General features: G+C 38.0%; 1 protein-coding gene across 2 annotated transcripts in view; it reads right to left on the bottom strand.

The window, feature by feature from the left end:
* Positions 1-16,059, bottom strand: part of CNKSR3 (CNKSR family member 3) — a 76,297-nt gene that overhangs the window by 12,749 nt on the left and 47,489 nt on the right. The window contains exons 1-5 of one of the 2 annotated variants that reach the window (XM_083348123.1): positions 14,719-15,156; positions 13,379-13,466; positions 9,858-9,899; positions 5,596-5,715; positions 2,802-2,861 (exon numbers count right to left, since the gene is read on the bottom strand). In XM_083348123.1, coding sequence (XP_083204249.1) covers positions 2,802-2,861; positions 5,596-5,715; positions 9,858-9,899; positions 13,379-13,466; positions 14,719-14,747 — 339 coding nt within the window. In that variant the 5' untranslated portion in view covers positions 14,748-15,156. Of the gene's footprint in view, positions 1-2,801; positions 2,862-5,595; positions 5,716-9,857; positions 9,900-13,378; positions 13,467-14,718; positions 15,157-16,059 lie in introns of those variants that run through there. The other variant, XM_083348122.1, reaches the window with a different exon arrangement.

Below are 16,059 nucleotides of genomic sequence, written 5' to 3' on the forward strand. Positions count from 1 at the left end.
TATAGTAGGACAATTCGGAGAATTTTGCTCAGTTCTACAGTACAAGGAAAGCAGTGTTGCAGCCTTTGTTCAAAATGGCTCTGCAGCTTTAAATCTGTTCCAGTGGATTCTCTGACAGTTCACATCACAGAGAAAGAAAAATGGTCCTGAGTTGACCTGTGTGACTCAAATCAGCTGAAACAAATGGCTCATTTCCCTTGTTCCCTTATCAGGTGCAATGCAGGACAAGACAATCCCCTTGGGGGCTACCTGAGATGGAAAATCTTACTAGGAAAGAAATCCTCACTGTCATCTGACTGATCTAAGGCATTCCTATGTTACACATCAGCATCAAGAGGGAAAGCTATACTTGTTGCATTTTCATAAATGGAAGCTCTGGCGAAAGAGAGGAGAGACGTTGGGAAACATACAGACTCCAAGATAACTTCCTCTTCTTAGTAACAACATTCCTTTGAGGGACCTAGCCAATCTCTCTCTCTGAACAGACAACTGTAGACATTGCGTATCCAAAACACAACTCTTTCTGAACTGAGAATTTATTTGTTAATAAACAAAAGAGGGGAGGAAAGCCCAGACTCAGCTTCCATCACCAGCATTTGGAAAGTGACTGGAAAGTTTTGTTTGGGTCAAAACATTCCCACCAAAAGCAGGAAATCAAAAGTCATTAAAAACAAGTTGGAAATCCTGTCACCTGACAGGAATCGGACACATCTCTCCATGGCATCAAGAGCTGCTCTGTCAGAGATGCAGCTGGACAGATACCAAATGACAGGAAGCCACCAGAGGCAAGACACTGTCATTATACTGCTACAAAGAAGGGAAAGGACGCTTATCTTAGCAACATGATTCCTCAGCAGAGATCTGGAAACCCCAAGAAAAGAAGGTCACATGCTTGTGAATGCCAGCTAAGGTTCCTAGCACTGGGGACCTTCAAACAGAAAACATAACAACAGTAAATCTGAAGCGCCAGTTTGGCACGGTAAGGAAAAGATCTGAACATTTGCATTGCTTCAATGTTTGGGATAGAAGGCAAAACAATATTCTCAAATGACCAATGGCCACACTGGCCGGGGAGAATGGGAATTGTAATCCAATTCTATATCTGCAGGTCAATGGGACAGGACAGTGTATAGAAGAGAGTCACTTATCTTCCTGTTCTACTGTAGGCAAAAATGAAAGTGGAGCTCATAATTAGTTTTCCCAGTCATTACATATATCTCCATGGCTTCTCCTTTTCAATTCTGGAGGCACTATGCATTTAAGAACTCTCTCTTTGATTCCCAGGAAGTATATGGAATCTTCTATACCCAGTCTAAATATCCTGCTGGTGTTTTCAGAAGGAAGACAGTGCACTACATAAACACGTCTTTGCTGAGCCTGCATTTACAGTCTAAGCCTTTTGCTCAACAACAGTTCTGGGAATTCCAGTTAGTACAACCCCAAGTAGCGTTTAGAAACACTTTTACTGATTTGCATACAAACTGAACTGAACCAAAAGGTGGATATAGAACAGAGAGAGTCAGACAGGCACATGATAATTTAGCATAAATTATCACTGTCAGCAATAAGGCAATGATACGATTACGAGAGCAAAATAAATGAAAATATAACAAGTTAAAAATTTGCTTTCTGTCACATTTTTGCCATTTGGTGTGTGTGTGTGGGGGGAGAAATGGCAAACTGAAAACAGCAGAGCTGATGACCACAATGGAATGAAGATCTGGAAAATGGACCAGTTCTTCAGGATTCTTCTCCAGACTAGGAGATAACCTAGAATTGTCCAGACCGTTACTCTCTTGAAAAGAGACCACAAGATCTCTAGGAGATGAGGGATCCCAATTTTTGTCCAAATTGTGATTTGGCACCTTTACAGACATAAGGCTCACATATTTCCTTTCTTAATCATTTCTGGACATTGCTTTTCAGATTTTAGCAACCTTCAGAGTGGCAAGATTTACTATATCAATTGAGTTTCCCACAAAAACAAATTTAAGAACTGCATTTGGAAGATGATATGGAAGAGAAACATATTTTAAAGGATAAGATTGAGATTGACTTGAAAGTGGGTTTTAAAAAGATTACGGGCTATGGAAATGATGTAACAAAATACTACACTGGATATACAAATGAAACTGGCTGATGTCTTAACAAACTAAAAGAATGACCTGGATAACTTTCTTACAGTATACTGGATTTACAAAAGAGACATGTTACAGTTTTGAAAAAAAATTTCTTAAGATATGACAAGGAAAAAAATGAAAACAAATCAAGTTCTAGGACATTTTTGAGGGAATTAAGGATCAAAATTGTTAAAAATAAAGGGAAGGAATATAAAAATATCAAGACTGTTAAAAGTAAAAGGAAGAAATATAAAGTTGGTTTATTTGATCAAGATTAAAATAGACATGCCGTTGTCTCTGGTAATCCTTAATGGACTTTTACTGACCAGGGCTGCATGCCAAGGCTTTAAAGATTTGTGTATAAAGAAATGGAATATGGGGAAAAGAGAAGGTGATAACGTACTAAATAAATAAGTTATTAAATAAGTTACTAACATAGTCTATATGAGTTATGAAGAAGAAAGTATTTTATATATTCCTAATTTTTGTTTCTTTTCTATTCTTTATTTTCTTTTCTGCACTTTCAATTTTTCCTTTTCTAGCTTCTGTTAGTTCTTATCTTTTTAATTATAATGTTTAATAAAACTACCATATTTAAAAAAACAGGTCTGGCTTGGGTTCAACTTTATCACAAATAGCTAGTAATAATTTCCCTTTGATGAACAGATTAAGAATACTTACATTTTCTGTTGTCCCAGTAACAACATGTAAACCGTCATAAGTAGATTTTATGTACATTCCCTAAATTAAGGAAAAGAAAGATAAAATAAGCATAAGAATAATTACAGCAAATTACAATTTGCCAGCAAATTTGGAAAACTCAACAGGGGCCACAGGATTGGACAAGATCAGTTTACATTCCAATTCCAAAGAAAGGCAGTGCCAAAGAATGTTCAAACTATCGCACCATTGCACTCATTTCACATGCTAGTAAAGATATGCTTAAAATCCTACAAGCTAGACTCTAGCAGTATGTGGATCGAGAACTACCAGAAGTACAGGCAGGATTTCGAAGAGGCAGAGGAACTAGAGATCAAATTGCCAACATACGCTGGATCATGAAAGCTAGGGAGTTCCAGAAAAACATCTATTTCTGCTTCACTGACTATGCTAAAGCCTTTGATTGTGTGGATCACAACAAACTGTGGCAAGTTCTTAAAGAGATGGGAGTACCTGACCATCTTATTTATCTCTTGAGAAACCTATTTGCGGGTCAAGAAGCAACAGTGAGAACTGGACACGGAACCACTGATTGGTTCAAAATTGGGAAAGGAGTCCGGCAAGGCTGTATACTGTCACCCTGCCTATCTAACTTATATGCAGAGCACATCATGAGAAAGGCAGGGCTGGATGAATCAAAAGTTGGAATTAAGATTGCCAAGAGAAATATCAACAACCTAAGATATGCAGATGATACCACTCTAATGGCAGAAAGTGAAGTCAACAAAAGTGTGTATAGTCAAGGCTATGGTCTTCCCAGTTGCAATGTATGGCTGTGAAAGTTGGACCATAAGAAAGGCTGAGCGCCAAAGAATTGAGGCCTTTGAACTATGGTGCTGGAGAAGACACCTGCGAGTCCCTTGGACTGCAAGGTGATCAAACTGGTCAGTTCTACAGGAGATCAACCCTGACTGCTCTTTAGAAGGCCAGATCCTGAAGTTGAAACTCAAATACTTTGGCCACCTAATGAGAAGGAAGGACTCACTGGAGAAGAGCCTAATGCTGGGAAAGACTGAAGGCAAGAGAAGAAGGGGATGACAGAGAATGAGGTGGCTGGATGGAGTCACTGAAGCAGTAGGCGTGAGCTTAAATGGACTCCAGAAGATGGTAGAGGACAGGAAGGCCTGGAGGAATGTCGTCCATGGGGTCGCGATGGGTCGGACACGACTTCGCAGCTAACAACAACAATTACAGCTCATCCACAGTTATACCTCAAATGTTTTAAGACAATTATTTATGAGGAACAGCATGGCTGATATAATACCATGCTAGAGCCTGACCAAACCAGCCTTGTTAAATTGTGTAAATGGAGTATAGTCTCCTTTTGGAGGAGAGAAAAAAAGAAGAAAAAATCCTCACCTATGGAGGTGAGAATCTAAACAAAAACCACTTAACACCAAGACCTTCCAAATCAATCAAGAAGGAAAAGTAATCTCAAGTCAATTCATTTCTTAGGAGAATAAAGCAGAACCTTTGTTTAGTTAAGGTTGCTTGATGTTTTATCTATCTATTTTTCACATTTCTGAATCACCCATCTTCCTCAGAGTCCCTCATGTTATGTTAGGATGGTATTTTTTATTGAATCTGTGCTGGCAGTACTTACTTCTACTTTTGTTATTACTAATTGGAATCGGGTGGCCTTAGGTAATTGAATGAATAAATAAGCATAAAATTATTTATCTGCATATAAAAGTTGATACATTTTGATTTATCATAACACACTATATGCATTGTTTGTTATGCTCAAAGTCACTTTGAATCATATAGCTGAAGCAGCATATAAGCGTATGTGATGAATAAATAAAATAAGTACACTTAAGGAGAATCTCATTATTTAAATGAGGGTCACAAAATAAGCATGTGTCTTGTGGGAATGGCTGAAAAGCTTTTGTCTGAATACAGCCTAGAAAACTCTTCAAAACACATGGATAATAAATGCTGGTTGTCAAATTCAGCTTTTGAAGATGTTTTTCTAAGCTAGAATACAGACCCACCCAAAGGTTTGTAATATTTCAAATGTTCCTCTACAAAGAATCAATTTTAACATAATTAGTCTTTAATATTAGTAACAATCCTCTCTTTATATTCAATTTTTAACAATGGCAAATCTTGATGGGACTCCATAATGACATTTCAGGGCCAATACAGAGAACTCTTTTTTAAAATGTTTCTCTGTTCCTTTGTATATACCTAGTAGAATATTTCATGTGGGAATTCCCTACTGGAAAATTTTTTAGTTCTGGAGATAAAGAATTAAAGCTTTTATATTTCAGATTGCAATATAAACTAATTGTTAAAACTAATTAAGAGGATGCTTGCTCTCTCTCTCAGCTCAGTCTAAATACCATAATAAACAGGAACGTCCATGGGTCTCTCTCTCTCTCTCTCTCTCTCTCTCTCTCTCTCTCTCTCTCTCTCTCTCTCTCTCTCTCTCTCTGTGTGTGTGTGTGTGTGTGTGTGTGTGTGTGTGTGAGAGAGAGAGAGAGAGAGAGAGAGAGAGAGAAAGAGAGAGAGACAGAGAGAGAGAGAGAGAGAGAGAAATGTCAAGATGGTGGTCCACACCTTTTCATATGTGCATACATGTTGTGGACAAAATGCATATAAAAATGGGCAGGAATTCAATTATAGCCTCCATCTTGACTTTCTTTTTCTCTTTCTGCTTGGGGAAAATAAATTAGACTTTGTTACTTTAAATAAACTTTGAAGTAGTAGCTGGGAGCAATTTAGAAATGTACGGAAAAGGAAAAATTCTTACCAAGCCTTCCCCAGGTTTGATATTGTTTAAGTGAACTTCTTCGAGACAGGCACCCTGACTCATCACTGGATCAGTTGTTGTCCTGATTGTCTTATCACAGATTCCATTCAAAACCTTCGACTAGAAAAGAATAAGAACATGTTTTACACATTATTTCGGGAGGTGGGGTGGGGGTCTCATGCACAGCCCCTCCGACAAAGAAAAAAACACCTAAATTAAGAATTGCTGCTTTCGTGCCAATTCCACAATCATAAGATACAGTAGCTGCTCTGAGTTAACTTTCACTGGGTAAGAAAGCAATAGTAATAGCACTTAGATTTATATACCGCTTTACAGTGCTTTACAGCCTTCTCTAAGCAGTTTACAGAATCAGCAACCTTGACCTGGTCAGAATCAAACTGCTGAACTGCTAGCAGCCAGCAGTCAGCAGAAGTAGCCTGCAGTACTGCATTCTAACCACTGCGCCACCTGCAAGAACTTTATTTCAAACTAAAAATTCTATAGACATAATTCAAGCCTTTTGTAATTTTGGACAGAAACAATCCAAAATGCACAAGCCTGGAATACAATAAAAAATATTAAAGGCTTCCCCCCTTACAAGAGGAGAAGAAAATCCTCTGGGTCAAATGATAATATATACAGTAGGCTGAGCCCAATTAACCTGAAAACCCTGAATTAATCAGGAGATTCTCCTCTCCTGTATTTAAGTCAGCTTTCCCTTCCCGATGCCCACCAGATGTACTAGGAATTTCCAATCAGCAGGAACAACAGCTAGGAATTACTGGATTTGCAATCTCATCAGATAGGGAGAAAATCAAGTTAGAGGAGAACATTTTCCAAAAATTTGGTCACCAACATTAACCAAAAAAATATGCTCTGATTTTATCACCTAGGCATCAAATCTAGAGAAAAAATATCAGTCTAATTATCTTAGTGATTATTCGATTGTAGGATCTATTTCCTAAAATAAGTGAAGAAAATCCAATATTAAGCATTTAATACGCATTTAAATAGAATTTTAAAAAAATTAAAAGTATTTTTGTTTGAGTTGGCAATGTTAATATTTAGGTTTTAACATTTATTGTATTTACTTATTTCAAAAATAATGAGATGATAAGTTGTCTTGGATTCCCAAATATGGATGCATATTTCAAATGAAAAGAACATTTTATTGCCTTGTTTGGAATCCCAAACTTTTGGCTCAGAGATGCAAACTTAACAATATGGTGGTGGGGGTGGGAATCAAAATTAGAGCAAACTGAACCTGGTTAGAGAGAAGCTGATTTAGAAAGACACTAGAGAACAAAGTCTTCCCATTGTAGAATGTTGCTATTGTGATCTCTGCTTCTCAATTGCTATTTACTTCACTTCAGATGGATATGTACAGCATGAAATGGGGGGAAAAAGTCAAACTTCTTCCATCAAACACATAGTTTACAATATTTTTTTAAAAAAAATGTACAATCACAGATCAAGATCACAAAGAAAATCCCTTCCCTTCCCCACTCTGTACATATATTGAATGGCTAAGCTATTAATATATTATTCTTTCCTCTAGACACAAGTCTTTCCTTCTGAACTAAAAAGTTCTCCCAAACTAAGATGAGAGAGAATATTAACAGTCATAGAATGCTCGGTTGAAGGTTCTAAGGAGAATTTTCTTCCTATCAAGAAACAAGGAAAAACAGTCATGGTGGTGGCACAGTGGTTAGAATGCAGTATTGCAGGCTAACTCTGCCTACTGCCTGCAGTTCGATTCTGACTGGCTGTAAATAAAAGGAAAGTTTATGGACAAATCATTTGAAAATTGAAAAATTAAATATTGCCAGTCATAAAAGGAATATTGTAACCACAAAGTAAAAAAAACAAACTTTAAAGATCCTAGTAAAACATTATTTCAGAAAATCAAGGAATAACCAAGAAGAGGAATAAGTTCCGAGTTCTGTTGATGTCAATTTAGAAATACAAACATCCCAAAAGTTAAAGAAAAGATACTCCTTTTATTTACAGCCCACTATAGCAATCACCTTACATGCAGGTCTCCACTGTCAGTCAGCATAATCTATTATTCCCAATCATCAATCAACTGAAATTCTCCAAGACTTATCTAATACTTATCCAGCCTTGTATTTCCAACTTCTCCTTACTATCAGTACCCAGTTTTTAATTCTTATTCACCAATATGTACATGTAATTTCAAATCTAACACTGTATTGCTGCAAGTTCCACCTCCATAATTTATTAGAGGAACGGCATTTATCTGTGTCTTATATCTAGTACAAACAATTACAGCCTCAAGTAATATTCACTTCTGGCATCTCATATTGCAAAAGCCAGGAACAGTATACACAAATGTTGTTTGAATCTGACTAATAAGCTTGACTTACCTACTATTTGGGAGAATTGTCCCAATGCCATAACCCAGAGGTAGGCAACCTTGGCTCTTTTATGACTCGTGGACTTCAACTCTCAGTATTCCTGAGCCAGCCATGCTGGCTCAGGAATACTGGGAGTTGAAGTCCACGAGTCATAAAAGAGCCAAGGTTGCCTACCCCTGCCATAACCCATCACAGCATCTCCCTGGTGGGGAATGTTACCACTGATACAGGAAGAGTGTTAGAAATACATCTAAAGCTCCAACCCAACATACACTCTGACACTAATTAAACAATCATGGCTACTAGACCAGAAAGGGATATGGGGCAGTGAAAAGGAGCCAGTGAGTTGGATGGACATGCTTTGTAAGCTATAAGCTTCTCATGTTGTTAGAACACAGTTGTTGAAAGCAATTACATTTACACACACGCACACACACCAAACAATATTACTATAAAAAGTAAGAGTATTGAAAGAACCATAATGCATAAATAGAAGGGCGTATGGATTTTTTTACGGAGGGTAATCAACAATTGTTCTGTTTTGAATGGAGGTGTATTTTTAGATACTGTGAATTCCTCACCATCTATCTGGCAGGCGGAAGGTCTTATCAAAGTACACAGCCTGATTCATGTCAAAAGGAGGAAGCAATGATTTAACCATTACAAAATATTGAATGCAGGTCACTGCATCCCTATTCCAGTCACAAGACTGTCTCAAACGTATTTGGAAAATTCTCCTTTCAAATCAATTCTGATTCAAAAGAGCATTTTTCTACTGTTGTAATGTACTGTCGTGTATTCCCGTTAAAAAAAACTATCTCCAGAACTGTGAGCTCTGCTCTGAAGCAAAACTGTTCACCTCATACTTCTATTGGAGACCCCAAAACAGAGTGTCCACACCATATCAAAGTAACCCTTTGCACTAGCAATTGTATGCAAGGCAGTGATTAAAAAAACAAACCAGAATTCTACTCCACCTATATTAATGATACTATTCATTGAGATTTATATGCCACTGCAGTCCAGAGAGACTCTGAATGGCTAATATTCCCTTATTTCAGTAAGAAGTTTAAAACAATAAAGCCATTTGACCAAAGAGCCACAGCAAGAGAAACAATTACAAAGACAACTATGGCTACCGAAAGAACAATAAGCATCCAAACACAACCCAGGCTGGTGGTTCCCAACTTACAGCACATCCATGGTTTTATTAAAAAGCCAGGTTTGACAGCTCTGCTGAAACTCAGCAGGGTCGAGCAGATTGAAGGAAGAGCAGAAACAATGCAAGCCGACAAGCATCTTTCATTTGCTTGCTCTGTGGGTCAGATTACAAGCAGCCTCCATTGTTTTCCATTTCCTGACCTGAAATTTCTCTACTCGCACAGAAAAGGAATATAAACGCAAACTCCCTATCCGATGGGCCAATATCCTTCATATTCAACCTTGGTGCAGTTAGTCATGAGTCTTTCAAATGACAGGATAGGAATCTATATGCATTTCTTTGGGAAACAAAAAAAGATGCCATCAGCTGAGCTGGAATCCAGACTTGTATTTGCATTTCGGAACAGATGAAAACCAAACTGAATCATCAGCAAAAAAAAGCATGTAGGGGAATGCTTGAATGTACCCTCTGCTTTGTCCCATTTTTAGCCTTCAACTAGGCAAGCTACGTATCAAAACAGGGCTTTTGGATCATCCAAAAATAGTTTGGACTTTCTCATTTTAGGCGATTAGATAAGCCTGGAAACTATGCAATAAGGAGCCATAGATGCCTGCTGTTCCTATTGGGCTTCATAATAAGTAAAGCTGCTTTCAATCATAAAAAAAAAGTCCTTAACAGAAAGGAATTCAAAAAATGAGTTAAACATAAACATTTATACTTACAACATTGAGAACTTTATCTTCCATTTCAGCTACAAGGCAGTCCTTTAAAAAGAAAAGAACGTATTCTATTACTGGAAGATCCTTATATAGCATCAAACTGTAATTTTGATTTGATTGACTTGTACAGTCAGTAAAATATTTCTGGAGCATAGAGGGCAATGCAAAAGCTTTTTTTTTTTTTTACAATGATCCGAAAATCTAATTCTCTGCAGAAGCCTCAGCAAGTATCTTAATTATTGGTTTCGAAGTGTTTTTATAAGCCTTTTAACAAAGCTTTTTCTCACATAAAATAGTTGGTTAAAGAAACATAAAGTTAAACTATTAGTTCCTCAATAGACTGACAGCTTAAAATCAACCTTGTTGATTTTAAGATGTGTGGACTTCAACTCCCAGAATTCCTCAGACAGACAGCATGCTGGAAGTTGAAGTCCACACATCTTCAAATTGACACGGGTGAGAAACACTGCTGTAAGTCAAAGGGAAGCATCAATAAAGGAGAATACCTGCAGCTCAGGGCTGAAATGAGGGTCCTTGGTGGTCTTTGAACTTGGTTGTTTTCTTGCAGACGTTCCATTACCCAAACTAGGTAACATTCCAGGGTTTCAAAAGCAAGTATTTCTCAATTCTATCCAGAGACGCTAAGGAACGATCATGACAACTGAACAAGGCACTCAATATGACACGCAAGGTATGTGCCCTACAACTACAATAAAGCCTGTCCATCTTCTGAACACACAATGTAAAAAAAACCTTAATGTAAAAAACAATGATTGGCATCCAAATAAAAGCCTCTTGTGTGTGCAAATCATCCTCCTGCTTAAAAATGATGGGAAGCAGCTTCAGTGATTCATTGCCAAATCCCACTAGATTGAGAAGATCTGATGGCTGATCAGGCAAGATTTGCTAGTTGAAGGACACGGGGAAGTAATGGGAAGCAAGCAAGGGGTAGGAAGGTCATCTATTAGTTATGTAGATTTCCAACTAAAGTTTTCTGCATCCCATCCATCCAGCAGTGCTTCAATTGTCTTCATCTGTAGCTACAAAAATGTGATTCACAATGTATGCTCATAGAAAAGTGTTCGGCTTTGCAAATATTACCTGCAAAGACACTGAAAGGCTGAAAGGACAACATCCAGCAGTGTGAAAGTAAGCAAAGCATCATTTATTCCACAGGAGCAATGAAGAGTTAGAAGGAGAAGTTTACACTTTCTTCTCCTTTTAAGGAATGGTCTGAACCAGAATGGCAAAGTAGATGTATGTGGTAGCAAGCACAAGACTTTAAGGTAGCATCCAACTAAGTGTTGCGCCCCAAGAGGTAAGACTTGTTGAATCATCAGAGATTTCTGTCACTGGAAGAGGAAAGTGGATTTGGGCGTGGGGTGGGGGGCTATTTTCCTTTCCCCTACTGCACACATAATATTCTGACAGCAGATTGGGGGGAGGGGGGGTAAAGAGATAAAAATAGTCTTTATTTCTTATTCCACTGGCAAAAATCTCACCTGGATGGCACTCTGTCAGCAGTCACCTCAATTGATTAGAAGTCAAACTAATTTATCTTGATCCAAGCAAGAAGAAGAAATGACGATGTCATTACTGGGAAAAGACCCTAAAGCAGACATGTCAAACACAAGGCCCGGGGGCCAGATCCGGCCCGCGAAGTGGTTTCATGCGGCCCGCGAAGCCATCCTGGAAACAGTGAGGGAACGGCCCCCACTGCCTTGGCCCTGGCCCAGAGACCCTCCTCCTGCCAGAGACCCTCAGATCTGTCCCACTCCTACCCAGGCCCCCATAGGCACCCTTGATGCGAACGATGTAGAGCTGGCCACGCCCACCCAGTAGGCCATACGGACTTTGGCCACGCCCACCCAGTAGGCCACGCCCACCCAGGCCACACCCACCCGGCCCCCTGAGGGCAACCGCAATGCTGATGCGGCCCTCAATGAAATTGAGTTTGACACCCCTGCCCTAAAGTATGCAGTTCTGGAAAGATGGCTTCAGCTGAGAATAGCTATACTCTTACCTATATTTAGAGCATAGTTTTTTTTAATCCTGTGTGTCTGCTGTAGAAAGTGAAAATATAGACAGCGATGGCTGGGGAAAAAATAAACGTTACCAGCCACTAAATAGAGCAAAGCTACTGCTGCCCATAAGCCTTATACATCCAGAGACAGGTTTTAAACCCAGCCATGAGTTAAAATATTTATTTTTGGCTGTCATGTTAAGTCTGACTCTAAATTGTTTCTACATTTGAGTGCATCTCTTATTTCGTTCTGCCTTTCTTTTTGGATCAATATACAGGTAGTCCTCGACAACACTTTCTGTTGCTAAACAATAACATTGTTAAATGAGTTTACTCCATTTTATGGCCTCTCCTGCTACAATTTTAAGTGAATCGTGCAGTTGTTAAGTTAGTAACACAGTTGTTAAATAAATCTGCCTTCCCCACTGACTTTGCTTGCAAAAGGGGATCACATGACTCTGGAACACTGCAGCTGTCATAAATTCAATGTCAGTTGCAAAACATCCAAATTTTGATCACACGACCATGAGGATGCTGCAATGGTTATAAGTGTGAAAAACATCATGTCACTTTTTTCAGTGCTGTTCTAACTTTAAATGGTCACTGAGGGAATGGTTGTAAGTCAATGGTTGTAAGTCAAGGAAAGGTTGTATTCCACTTCTTGCTGCCTTCTAGGTATTGTTGTTTTATATCTCTTCTGGTTTTATAGACCCCACAACTACAAGTTGCTACTAGGAAAAATGAGCATAAACTGCTATGTGTTAATTACTCAGGACTGAAACTGCCTTGTTTTACGACATGCCTCCTACCATTCTGGCCTTTTTTAAAAAAATTAAGAAGTAAAAATCTGGAGAAAATTATAATATGTGTTAAGCCCTTATGTTTTTATAAGCTCTAGAAGTGGAGGGCTACTAACAAATAATGGCTGCTGAGAATAGAATAGAATAGAATAGAATAGAATAGAATAGAATAGAATAGAATAGAATAGAATAGAATAGAATAGAATAGAATAGAATAGAATAGAATAGAATAGAATAACTATTATCACTTTAAATGTATACTAATCGGCATACATTAAAATGAAATTTCATTGCATACAGCTCTCAAAGGGTCACCACCTTCAATATAGACTACATAAATATGACAAAAGAAGAATTTTTTTTGCATATACCCACATATATAGAACATAGAGAAACAACATAGTCTGTTAGAATTAAAAATCTAATAATGAACTTATAAATTCCTAAGTAACTAGTTACTAAAAAAAATCATTGTTAAAATAATAGTATTAGCTTTGGGAGAACACAACAACAAAACCAGGGAACAGTTTGAACCAAAGCTGCTTGATCTGATCATACAAATCCAAAACTCACATGTATCACTAAGCTGCTTATAAATTTATATTGCAATTATTTCTATACCTCTACTGTTTTGCCTTCCTTTGGGAAATTTAGAAAGAGTAACAGCAGAGAAAGAGGACATGCACACTCTCTTAACTGACCTTCTGAACAGTGGTGGTAAGATCTAAGCACAGCTGAATGACTTTATTCTTTGTCACAGAAAAGTCAGCTATCCCAGTAAATGGAGTCCTGTGGTAAAAAAAATAATGTACCTTTAAAGAAAGAAGAGGCCACACAACAACAGTCATTACTAGAAGCTTAGTTTGTATGACAGTGCTACTACGTGTTGATTATCATGAATTGATTTATGCAGGGTGATCATATCACTTTTCACGGCTATTTACAATAGTTCATAATCAGTTGTTAAGTTAGTAACCGGGTTGTTAAATGAATCTGGTTTGCTGGTCAGAAGGTCGCAAAATGTGATCACATGACCCCTGAACACTGCAACCATCATAAATATGAACCAGTTGCATCTGAATTTTGATCACATGACTATAAGGATGCTGCAATGGTTGTAAGTGTGAAAAACGATCATTAGTCAACTTTTTTCAATGCTATTGTAACTTCAAATGGTCACTAAGCGAATGGTTACTACCTGTATTATGTGTGGTGAAAAGGAAGGCAGCTACTCCTAGTAATACAATATACAGATCTGTGAAACACTGATCAAAATTTATGAGGCATAACAGGGAGTTTACATAGATGAATAGAGAAAAACAAAAGTAAAAGCAATTGTTCTAGGAATGTTAATTATTATCTAAAAGCTAAGCTTGTTAAACTAAACTTCAGTTCAGATTAACAGTTATTTTTAAAAGTAACCAACTTAACACCTAATACCAAGAAAGTATCAATGCCACCCAGGGGAAAAGAAAGGTATTTTCTCACCCTGGTTAGAACAGGTTATAACCACAGTCTGTAACAGGGTGTTTTAAGAAGAAACCTCTGACCGAGAAAAGATCTCTCCATCATCCTTGACCCAAGGAGCTGAATAAGGAATAGCTTTTTTACAAACATAAGATTCACATGGATGGTATCTGTCTGAGGTGGGAAGCTAAGCAATAATGGAGTTTGTTTATTTTATTTATTTATTTTATTATATTTATATACCGCCCTTTCCCGAAGGACTCAGGGCGGTTTGCAGGGTAATTAAAACAAAAAATACAAAAGTTAAAAACGATTAAAAAATTATATCCGTCCCTGAACAAATAAAACCCCAGTTAAAATTAAAATTAAAATTCTGGATAACAGCTGGATAAGAGACTACAAAGACATCCCAGGCTTAAAGTTTACATTGGAAAGGAACTGAAATACAACCTCCATCTCCCCCATAAAAAAAAAACATCCAGAAGAGAGTGACAAACTATGTCCATGTTACTATCTATATGGAAATGCCCATGAGGTCAACTTAGGTCAGCCTAAGTTGAAGAAGTCTACTCACAGCATCCATCTTGAGTCAGTACTGTCCATTCTGACTGATTATGGCTTTCTGATCTGAGGTAATCTCCCACTGCAATCTTCCAATGAATTACAGCCTCTTCCTATTTAAATCTTACTTCAGACCTCTCTATATGTGCCTACAGTTAAGTTTATATAGGCTACTCCAAAGCCCGTTAGGAAATCAATACATCTGACCACCATTAAATCAAAGACCAACATTCTTAAGTCTGAAATACAAGAATAAAAAAAGATTTTCATTGGAAGTAGCCCACCATAAACACAGCTATTATCATGACGTGAACCCAAGTGACAGGATAATATTTGGAAGGAATGACACATTTCACAAGCCAAATTCCTCTCTGTTCTCTGGTCCATATTTACATACAAAATTTCCTGATGTTGAACATCTTGTTAATGAAGGGGAACTTTGTATAGTACATTTTACTTTCATAGATTCCAGGTTCAAAGGTGGGAGCATTTGTTTAAACTGGGAAACTAAAGAAGTGTTGCCAGTCAGCAAAAGACACATACTGAACAACAACAACCTTTGATAGAACGAAGATTCTGAAGAGGCTGCATTAAAGCTTGTGGCATTGCAACTCAGTGAAAAAAGGAGAGGCTATGTTTGCAATAGGCAGCCAATATAGATCAAGGGAAGAAAAAAAAAGAAACAGACAGAAACATTGGGGAAAAGGGGAATCCAGCAGAAAACAGTAGCTATTTGTAGTACATGTCTGTTTACTTGGTTATAAGCTCTTTTTATGTCACTTCATGGGTATCATGAAATGGTATATAATATCAGCTCAGCTGGGTGGCTTAATGGTGCAATGAACCTTCCTCCACTAACAACAGTCCTTGAGCCTAATATAATTGAGAATCTACAAGGTGAGTAATCTCCCCATCTTGCAGGAATCCTTAATGTTCTAACAAGTGCTTCCCTGCCAGCAATATATCCAGCGTATTTCATTCCTTTACCCAAGCCAGTGTTTCTCAACCTTGTCGATTATGAGCTGTGTGGACTTCAACTCCCAGAATTCCCCAGTTGAAGTCCACACATCTTCAAATTGACAAGGGTAAGAAACATTGCTCTAAGGCTGGGGTCTTCAAACTTGGCCCTTTGATGACTTGTGGACTTTCAACTCCCAGAATTCCTCAGCCGGTCACGCTGGCTGAGGAATTCTGGGAGCCGAAGTCCACAAGTCATCAAAGGGCCAAGTTTGAAGACCCCTGCTGTAAGCCAAAAGAAAGGGAATTATCAATAAAGGAGAATATTTGCATCTAGGGTTGAAATGAAGGGTCCTTGGTGCTCTCTGACCTTGGTTGTTTTCTTGCAGAGATTTCA

Source organism: Vipera ursinii (assembly GCF_947247035.1).
Source record: "Vipera ursinii genome assembly, chromosome: 1".
NCBI classification, from domain to species: Eukaryota; Metazoa; Chordata; class Lepidosauria; order Squamata; family Viperidae; genus Vipera; species Vipera ursinii.